The sequence below is a fragment of the Cucurbita maxima genome, unplaced genomic scaffold, assembly GCF_002738345.1.
Source record: "Cucurbita maxima cultivar Rimu unplaced genomic scaffold, Cmax_1.0 Cma_Scf00049, whole genome shotgun sequence".
NCBI classification, from domain to species: domain Eukaryota; kingdom Viridiplantae; phylum Streptophyta; class Magnoliopsida; order Cucurbitales; family Cucurbitaceae; genus Cucurbita; species Cucurbita maxima.
Window position 1 is genome coordinate 636,557 of NW_019272065.1, and position 10,810 is coordinate 647,366.

At 34.7% G+C, this 10,810-nt stretch overlaps 1 protein-coding gene across 4 annotated transcripts; it reads right to left on the reverse strand.

The window, feature by feature from the left end:
* Nucleotides 1-5,627: 5,627 nt before the first annotated feature.
* LOC111471222 (aquaporin PIP2-2-like) lies at nt 5,628-8,413 on the reverse strand. Of its 4 annotated transcripts, none has more exons than XM_023116932.1 (6): nt 8,119-8,413; nt 7,438-7,551; nt 6,606-6,872; nt 6,231-6,526; nt 6,010-6,150; nt 5,628-5,917 (listed from the first exon to the last, which is right to left on the reverse strand). In XM_023116932.1, exons 3-6 carry the CDS (start codon nt 6,868-6,870, stop codon nt 5,798-5,800), a joined length of 822 nt encoding a protein of 273 aa, XP_022972700.1. In that variant the 5' UTR covers nt 6,871-6,872; nt 7,438-7,551; nt 8,119-8,413; the 3' UTR covers nt 5,628-5,797. The 4 variants fall into 4 exon arrangements, with proteins under 4 accessions (XP_022972700.1, XP_022972697.1, XP_022972698.1 ...); XM_023116929.1 differs by having other exon boundaries at nt 6,606-7,250; XM_023116930.1 differs by having other exon boundaries at nt 6,606-7,253.
* Nucleotides 8,414-10,810: the final 2,397 nt, after the last annotated feature.

A 10,810-nucleotide genomic window follows, 5' to 3' on the forward strand; every position in this document is an offset into this window, starting at 1 on the left:
CCTTCCAAACAGACCATCTCTCTCCCCTGCTTTGGAGACCATTACAGAGGAAGAAGAAACAGAGGATTGCAATGGCAGAAGCCTCCTAACCATCTCTCCCACTAACTCTCTGCCATCCCTTCTTAGAATTCTAATTTGCAGAAGTGAAAGGAGGACTGTTCGGTGTAAAATTTGAGCCTCGTTAATGGGTTTTCTTTGTCCAGCGAGCTTCATTCTTACTTGTTTCTGTTTAATCCTATCGCTGTTGTTTCTTATTGAAGTGTATTTGGAGGTACAACAATAAGAATAAGCAATATAGTTCAAAAGATTTCAATATACTCCATGAATCTTCCCTCCTTCGATCCTCTCTGTTTCTTTGACCATTTTTTTTGTAAAACGTTAAAATAGTTTCTATGTTTTTGCTAAATCTCTCGAGACGTTCTTGACATGGTCAACATTGTTATGGACTCACGACACACCTTTGCATTGCTTGTGAAGAGCTTTACTATGAGATGATGTTTAAAAGAAATACGCTTCGAAATTGTTAGACGAACACGACTCTCCATTGATCATTCAATTAGCTGCATCTGGTGACGATGGAGATGAAAAGGCTTTCATGGTCGTTATCATACTTGGTTGTTGATAATACTCATTCTAGAAGCCTCCAAACCAATTAGTTTTGACGGGTTCAACTATTTAATTTGGATAAATTATTTTTTGGGAATTCAACTAAGACAATTCTTCCACGGTGGTAGTTTGGTGAATATTTTGGATATTTATGAGATAATTTATTAGTTTGACATAAATGAAGAAAAATATAAGAAGATGTTTGAAAAGGTATATGAAAGTATGACTATTCATAGATTCATCAAATCTTTTTTTAATACAATTATTTCAATGTTTGTCAAAACTCAAAATTAATGAATCGTATAAAGTCAAAAGAGATTAATAAAAATATAATTTGGTAGAAACACCATTTCCAACCTATTAAAAAAGAAAAAAAAAAAAAAAAAAAAAAAAAACAACAAATAACTATAAATAACCAATATAATATGATAGGTGAAAGTTGACCAAAAACACGTGATAGTTTATCCGACATAAAGTATGATCTATCGATCAAGGTTTCAAAACTTCTAACTAAAGATTTCTACTAACCTTATAGGAACCCGCCCCAAACGTGATAGAGAACCCTTGTTAAACATAGAAAGGAGGAGAGATAGGAGAGAGATCTCTCCCGGTTGACTAAATAGGGTCGTGATACTACCTTTTTAATAAAAATTATATTGAAAAATAGAAATCATGTATATAAAAAAAAAAAAAAAATAACGTCGGGAATCCCATCCTTACAAATTTACTGCTCATAATTGTTACTTCAATCCTCACAAAAATAAATGGTGAACGAAATAGGAGGTCGGAAGTGAGAAAACTTGACCCGCTTCTAGACATCTATAAGTCAAAATACATGTCTTTTAACTTTCTCTCTCTCTCTCTCTCCTTTTGTTGCATAGCGTGGGAAAGACGTAGGAGTGGTGGTCGTGGGAATAGTCAACGGATTTGTGAGAAATGTCAACGTGCTGACATTATATTAAACTAAGACCATAATATTCAAAAAAAAAAACAACAACCAATTTTGTGTCTATAAATATTTGATGCCTTCCCTTCATCTTCTTCACCATCACACAACCCTCTCTTTTCAGCTCTTCTTCTTCTTCTTCGAGCTTTGGGTCGATTTGTTCGATGACGATGCCGATAGTTAAGGAAGTTAAAGCCTTTCGAAGCTGGATCGAGAAAGCCCCACACTTGATTGTTTATCCATCGAAGGCTTCTTTTTCTCCTCATTTGGACACCATTTCAGAAGATCAAGAACATGTTCGTGAAGACTTAGGAGCTACTTCAAGACATCTTACGCCTACTTTTCTTCTTGGGTTCAAGTTTTAGTGTACATTTATCTTCTCGCTTTTAACCAAGTGAAATTCTCTATTTATAATCTTCAAATAAATTACAAAAAAAAATGGAAATTTACCCAAGATATTTACTAGTAATAAAAGTTTAAATATAATACTTATGATAAACTAAACTGTAATGTACTTTAGCGTCTCTACTAATCTAAATCTTTAATCTTTATTCTAAAATTATTTGTCATTGTTTTCGTGTTCATGTTCATATTCGTGTCCAATTGTTTTCATACCAATATTCTATAGTGAGAATTGAATCTCAATTGTTTTTGTTGACCATTAAAAAATCGACCATCATATTCTAGGACTTTTAATAACATCGGCGGTGAAAACTTAAGAAAAATGCTATTAATGATCTACATAGCCCGTTCAAAAGCTCCACTAATTGATACTTATGATAAACTAAACTGTAACAAAGACATTAGAAAATTCGTGTTCATGTACACTATTTGGTTCACGTGGCCAACTCAACCAGCTCAAAAGCTCGGAATTCAACCCAACAAACCCCCAAATTAGGTCAACTCGAAAGCAAATATGTCACTTCCCACACACAAAAAAGATGGTATTTTTCTTCTTCCAATACAATAAATAAAGATCAAAACATGAGGACGTGGTGGTGGTGCCCATTGGTTGGAAGGTCATTTCATTCATTACAACATCTTCTGTGTTTTTCACATGGTTTCTTAATTAAGAACAAGCCTCCATTTCCAAAGTCTTACTTTTTGGCTGATTTCAATTTGAAATCGATACCCATATTGATCGGATGATACCTAAATTTCTGAAGAACATGAAGAAATTTGTATGTATTATTATCCTAATTCAAACGTCTCGTAGATATCGCCCAACATTGTAATTCTTTTCAAAAATTTTGTTTGAAGTGTAATTTGTTTTCGATATCATCCGTGTTTGTAATAAGCCAAACAAGAGTTTTAGGCCGAAAGGGGCATTCATTTTGGTGCTCTCCAAGTAAGAACCTCCACTAATTGATAACATTTTGGTGCTCTCCATATCCTTTTCTAATTGTTTCTTCTGTTCTTCAAGTTTTTCGAGTTTTGTTTTCATCCCATTTTAGCTTTGTTTATGGAACTCGCTCCATGTAAAATTGAATCAATTACTCGACTTAAAGTTATCTCATAAAATACTCAGAATAGAATTTGACGGGGTATCTAGTTAATGTTGAGCCTCACAATTTTTATTTTTTTTTTGTCGATGGGCGATAAGATGAAACCTTGGGTATCGGAGCCCATGGAGGTCCAAAAAGATATTCAATTCAAAATAAAATATTTGGGATTTGACCCAAGAATGGTGAAGGTTTAATTGTTGAGTGTCAAGGTCGTACTTTTTCAATTGTACAGCATCTGATCTTGACAAACGATTTGTGACTTTGTCGGACTTAGGCTAGGTATGCCATACCACTAGCCTCCCTCCGCACTAAATCAAGTCAATCTTGTGCATCCTATATTGGAACGATTAAGAGATGATTAGTTTAAATTGATTTGAAGATATTTTAAGAGGGAGGTCCAAAAAGAGCATTCAAAACCTAAAAAAATAGTAAAACCCAATTTAAGGTTGTTGTTCCAATTTGAAAGATTTGAGACTTTCACTCCCATCCAATCGTTCTTCCACTTCTCTTTCCCTTTCATTTATGGGTATCACTTTATAAACCTCTCTCTCGTTTTCTTTCTAATACACAAAAACAAACCAAACTAAACCAAATTCTCATAAAATCGATCAAAAACCCAAAACTTGCAAATAAATTTGATCGTTGTTCATCAAAATGGGGAAGCAACTGAGAAACTTGAGGCATTGGATGGAGGTTGCTCCATCTCCCATCATTTCTCCAAACAAACCTTCCACAGTTCCTTCGTTGGACCCCATCACAGAAGAAACCCCCGAGGACTACGATGAAGATTCATGAATGAAACCAAACCAACCAACCAGGTTGTCGTCGTCGTCATCGTCGTCGTGGAAGATCATCCTCACCCCACATCAATGGCTCCAAAGAACAAACTTGAATCTTCTTCGTTTTGTGGATGCCAATGATTCCGGTTTGTAAGAATGTTTCTTGTCGGAGAATTGGTTGTTTTGTTTGAAAGGTCGGACAGATGTTGGGAGCTAATTTGTTCCTCAAAACCACCTCCATTGTTTATGTAATGGAGATCATCACTGTCTTAATGTACAAATTACAGATTTCTTTTCATTTTTTTCCTTCACTTTTTTATATGAATTATTTGTATCCATTTTATTAAACGAGCAAGAAGATTGGGATTCAAGCATTTTTTAAATTTATCGAGATATCTAACCGCTCTCAAATCTATAACTACCCCATCAAGATTTTATAACACAGTCTCCGACTAGGTGGGATCTCACAACTTATGTCATTTTTAAGGTCTAGTGGTTAATGTCTAGCTCTAATATCATTTGTAACAGCCCAAGTCCAACCAGCGTAAGCTTATAACAACCTAAGTTCACCAAGCCCACCATCAACTTATTGTTATGTTTGGTAATAAGTTTAAATCTTCTGCTAATTAATATTCATTCTTGCAAATTTTTTCATTTATTTTTGTAGGATCAAAGTGAATTTCTAGTAGGAATTAGATTTGGTAATAAATTTTGCTACATTTATTTATATATATATTTTTCCAATATATTCATTTCAAAGAATTTTTTAATATAATTTTTATTAAAAAAATATATATTCTAATAAATCCAATAATATTTCATATGATATTTTAGTGTATAACCTAACTTCAAAAATCCTAATTTCAATATTAGATTATACTCTTCAAAAATCTTCTCTCAGGGAGAAATCTCTCCCAAATTTCTCCTTACTTTCTCTTTATCGTCCATTTAAACATGAATTTTTCATTTGTTCGAGACAAATATTATTTTATGAATACGAAAATTTATCCGATAGTAAAAATTGCAGTGTAGCACCTTTTCAAGTGAAAGGTCAAGTTGTAGCACCTTTTCAAGTGAAAGGTCAAGTTGTAGCACCATTTTCAAGTTTCAAGTTAAAGGTTAAGTTGTAGCACCTTTTCAAGTTAAAGGTTAAGTCTAAAGTCGACATCTTTAATATTTATATTTGAGAGACGGGACATGTTCATTCCACGTAAAGAACTATACTCAACCCCTCCAAATACTATACACAACACACATGCATTTTGATATTATTATATCCATGATACAATGTTTTAATGGAAACTAATGTCATTAGAAGACGAAAAAGGAACAGAATCATGGGTATGCTTCACATGCTCTAATTCAATTAACCACATAAATAATGAGTCTTTTTGGTGCTTTCTTCGTAGGATCACTCACTCGGTGTCGGTATCAGCCTTATAAAAACTGAACCCACTAATCATTTCCCATCTCAACCCCAGATCACTCATCTTCCTCCTCCATCTCTGCAACTTCGCCCTGCAAATCAGTCAACACCAGGCTTCATGGCAACAAAGCTTAGAGCTCTGCAAAAATGGGTTGAAAAGGCACCGCCTTTCTTTGCTTTTCCCATCAAGCCTCCTCACTCTCCTCGCTTGGACACCATTAAAGAAGACGAAGAACTTGAAGAAACAAATGAAGCTTAACAGCCATAGCTATGAAACTCTTTCTTTTTTGCTCTGTTTTTGCCCTGTTTTTTCTGGCATCTTGATCGAGTATGAATGTCTTAAGATATGTATGAAAAGACCTATGTAAATTCGAATGGCATAATGATCATTAAGCATAAACTTGACCCCTTGATTAATTTAGCACGAAACGAAAGCGAAGTCAGAATTACATAAATGGCAGGGGAAAACAGAGGAAAAGAACAATAAACAGAGCAATTGGGAAGAGAGCTCATATAATGGCGATCTGGATAAGATTTATACGGCGGAGGAACTTCTGAAAGAGCCCAGTGCTTTGACTGCCCCTGCTCTTATTATGACTTGATGATAAATGGTAGCAATGGCAGCTCCAATGAAGGGCCCAACCCAAAAGATCCACTGTTCAAAAGTTGAAAAAGAAAAAGGCTTTAATTTCTTGATCTGTGAAACAATGATCCAAAAGCTTAAAAGAAAATGGAGGAAGAAGTTACATGGTGATCCCAGGCTTCAGCTTCGTTATAGATCACTGCAGCTCCTAAGCTTCGAGCTGGGTTTATGCCGGTGCCGGTGATCGGAATAGTGGCTAGATGAACCATAAACACTGCGAACCCAATTGGGAGTGGCGCCAAAACCTTCGATTTTGAGTTTAAACAAAGATTAGTTCTAAAATGAGGTTCATCTCAGCCCAATTTGGGGGATTCATTTAACTTACAGGGACGTGAGAATCTCTAGCGTTTCTCTTGGGGTCTGTGGCAGAGAAGACAGTGTAAACAAGAACAAAAGTCCCGATGATCTCTGCGGCTAAGCCGGTGCCGATGCTGTACTCATCGGAGAGCATATTGGCTCCACCTTTGAACCGAACGTAATAACCCTTCTGAAACGATTTAGCTAACCCACACCCACAAATGGCCCCCAAACATTGAGCCATAATGTAAAGAACAGCTCTGATTAGAGAGATTTTTCGAGCCAATAACAGCCCGAACGTCACCGCCGGGTTAATATGCCCTCCTACACAGTTCAACAAAAACAGGGTAATCCTTTTTCAAAAAACAGAGAGAAACAGAGAAAAACAGAGCAATAAACTCACCAGAAATTCCAGCCGTACAGTAAACAAGGACGAAGATCATGCCACCGACAGCCCAGGAAATACCCAAAACGCCAACCCCACCGCAGTGGCTTTCAGTGTCCGACAACTTGGAAGATCCAATCACAGTGAGAACAAGAATGTACAAGAACAGAAGCGTGGCGACGAACTCAGCGATAATGGCTCTGTAAAATGACCACTGAGTAAACTCTTCAACGTCGATCAATGGGGTCGGAGGCGGGTCTTGGTAGTCCTTGGCGGCCGACATTGCTACGAAAATGATCGAGCAATTAGAGCTTGAAAACAGAGGAGCAACAATGGAGGGCAGAGATTGAAGCAGAGATATATTTAAAGGAGATGGTAGAAAGCTGTGATGGTTTGAAATTTATTTCCTCTGTACTCTGTTTGGGTATTTAATGCCATTGTCAATGACCAGCTCAGTACGCTAAGTTCATCTTCTTCAAGCTCTGTAAGCGCTTTACTCCAAACAGAGTGGATCGGCCAACAAAGAGGTAGCCATGGATGCAGAATTATCAGAGTTTAGTTGAAGCTAATAAATGCGTGGCTACCCACTTCTAGGCATTTAAAGTAGAGGCATGTTGGATCCCACACATTAAATTGTTCATAGCAATTCTTCTGCCTCCTTACCTACTTTTAGATATGGTAAGTTTGAATGAGTAATGAGTTAGCTGATTTGCATACTCGTTATTTAGCTAAAAGGGTAGCAGATTCGGGTTGAAAAACAGAGGATGTAGGATGCTAGTATGGTGTTTGCCTGACTCTACAATTTGCTATAACTATAAGTTTTGTATAAGTAGAGAAGTTACGCCCTTACTTTATGGCCTTTGGCGTCTTGGGCTTGCCCACAAGCTTCACAATGAGGTTGCTTTGTGTCTTGGGCTTGCCTTCGAGCTTCACGAGAGGTTGGTTTACGTGATGCATGAGTGAACTGATACCATATTCAAATGAGAGTAATTACGAAGATATTATAACTAAAAAAGACTTAAAAGAATTGAAAGTTATTATATATCTTTCCTTTTTGTGACTCGATTGTAAGAACTTCCCAAGTTATGTTGGGTGACCTCTTGGGAATTTTTTTAGAGAGCATGTGAGTGAGGAGAAAACATGTTGAAAGGATTCGTGTTAGTCTATGGGAATAGAATTCTCTTATAAGCGACGAATATAGGGACATGGGTCGTCACAAATGGTATTAGAGCGGTACCTCTCCTTATAAGATGTGATTTAGGGGTGAACTAAAACGGAAACTAATAGACATGTGATACCCAAATAAAAAAAGTATGTGTAACTGGAACATATTCAAATGAAAATGACATCGAAAATAAGATGACTAAGAATTGCAAGTTACTAGTAATGCCAATTAAGTATACCTTCGTTTTTGGTGCTCAATCACCTAAAATTGTTTGAGAAATTAGGTGAGAAATCCCCAAAGTTTACCATTAGCGAATGAACCCTAATCATCAAATTAACAACATAAATATATTTGTCAATAACTCACCTCCCCAAACTCGAACTCAATTCCTCCTATTTGGTGACGAACCCCTTAATTCCGGCGATGATTCCTTCACAAACCGACCGTCTCTCCCTCCCTCAATGGCGGAGATGACATTGAGTGCCGGCGCTGTAACCATCGGCGAGGGAATTATCTCCGCCGCCGTACTCATCGGAATCACCCTTCTGGAACCATTTCACCAATGCACACCCGAAAATGCCGCTCAAACACAGCAATAAACTCACCGGAAATCGGCGGTTCAGTAAAGGAGGAGGAGGAGGAGGAGGAGGAGGAAGAAGGATCATGCTGCGCTTCCATGGCCTTAATCCTCCAGAAGCTTCTTCTCCGGATGAGACCCACTAATCGATTATTCACGGTTGTGAATGATCCACGTGTCGCTAACTTATTGCTAATTGAAAAATAAAATAAATAAATAAATAAAATTTCTTTGCATGAAATTATTGGGATGCGTCGGTGCATCTTGTGTTCGTCCTTTGATGGGCGGTGGCTGTTGGATGTCCTAATTTCTTTTTTTTTTTTTACCAAAAATATTTATTTTAAAACTATTTCTTTTAAATTTTCAAAAATTTCAATATATTTTTACTTTTAAAACAAAATTATTAGAATTTTAAAAATTATATTAATAAAATTTATGATAATATCTATTAATTTCAATCAATTTACATAAATTTGTAAATATATCGATTTTCATCTGTCAATTTAATAGTCAGCATTTTAAAATTTATGACTTTAAATTAAAAGAATTGGACGTATTTAAAATATAACGCAATTTTGAGAGTGTTTTGTGTTATTTAACCCATAAAAAAAACGTGGGGACCGGACAAGTGTGGGTAGCTCGACTGCCTTACCTGTCGATTTTCTTTCCCTGATCCAGTTCATTGTATCTTTCGATAAAAAGATTAATATATATATATATATATTGTATAAAAGGGTAATTATATTATCTAATAATCTGAACCATTCAAATTATCCGATCTAAATTATAAATATTGAGATGGGTTTAGATTTTTTCCAATATAAGTTAGATATGAATTTTTGAAAAAATTAAAATAAAAACGAGTCGATTTGCAGGTTGACATATTGACCCGACCAACTCGAAAATATAATTTTAACTTTACCATATTTTTAAGATTATTACGGATTAAACTTATAAATATTTGATATTTAAAATTTACCATCAAATAATTCTATATTTTACCGTTGCAACGGTAGGTGATGAATTGCGGCTGAAGTTTACAGTCACGTGCGCATGAGTGAACGACAGGGCGGTGAGGCATGATTGAACCGACCAATCACCATTCATGATTAAATCAACCACCACCGTCCATCTCGAACTGGGACCCACTATCCTCTACTTTCCACCAATCACTCTACGCCACATGTTTTTTAAATTCAAAATTTGGTACCTCTACGCCACTCGTTATGTTTCCCCCTTTTCCCTAAAAGACAAAAACCCGAATTTTGGAATTTTTTCTTTTTCCCTTTCCCCCCGATAAAAGAAAATTGTCATATTTAAGAAAATAGCTGTCACTCTTTTTTACAAAATAATAATAACATATAGTAAATAAAAAATTTGTGGCTACTGATTTTCCACGTGTTAGAATAATAATAATATACAAAATTCTTGAATTCCCATTATTTAAAATTTTCAATAAAATGAAAAGTGATTTTTTTATAGCAAAACTATGAATTGATGTATTGAATGTTCATTATTTATTGTCCTTTAAAATTTAATATTCTATTCTTAATTCGTCTTTTGACTTTTAGGCACGTGTACGTCGGCTAAATTTCACTTTAGTATTGGTTTATTAGAACAATATTTTTTTTTTTTATTATGATCCACCATTAAATAATTAAAAAATGTTAAAAAATTAGTTGCATTTTTGCGTTGGATTCTTGAATATTAAACTTTTTTTAAGTTGGAAAGAAAATATCATCAAAACCTAATTATTGGTATTGGAAGACAATATAAATTGTTGGCAATAAATTAAATCTTCATACCATAAATATTGAAAAAAAATCATAATTATATTTTTTTTAATAATAGTTTCATTTTCCCAATAGCTACACATAAATATTTGGGGATTTAAAAAAAAAAATGGAAAATTTTTATTTTGAAAGATATTTAGTAATTCAATACATATTTTTACCATAATGGACCAATACCAATGTATAATTATTAAAAATATTTTAGCATAAATATAATAGTCTAAGCCCACCGTTAACAGTATTGCCAGTTTTGATCTATTATGTATTACTGTCAGTTTCATGATTTTAAAACACGTCATTAAGTATATATTTTCACACATTTATAAAAAATGTTAAGCAAAAATCATATTAAAATTAAAATTTATTTTTAATAAAATATTTTAAACTTTTAATTTCGTAGGTGAGGACCATATTAAACACCAAACTAATAAATTAGAATTATTATTTTTTAATAATTTAGTAATTAAGAATAAATAAATAGTTTAGGTAATAAAAGGAAGGGGCAGGGAGGGTACAGTGTTGACAAATGTATCCAACCATTTACCACCGGTGGGCCCACAGTGGGTTTCGGCTTCACGCAACCGACCAATCAAATCTCAATAATTCCACCGTCCTGGGTCCCACATCTTCTCCTTCAATTTTTTCCAAAATTTAATATTAAAACATAACATTTTCCAAATTATTTATA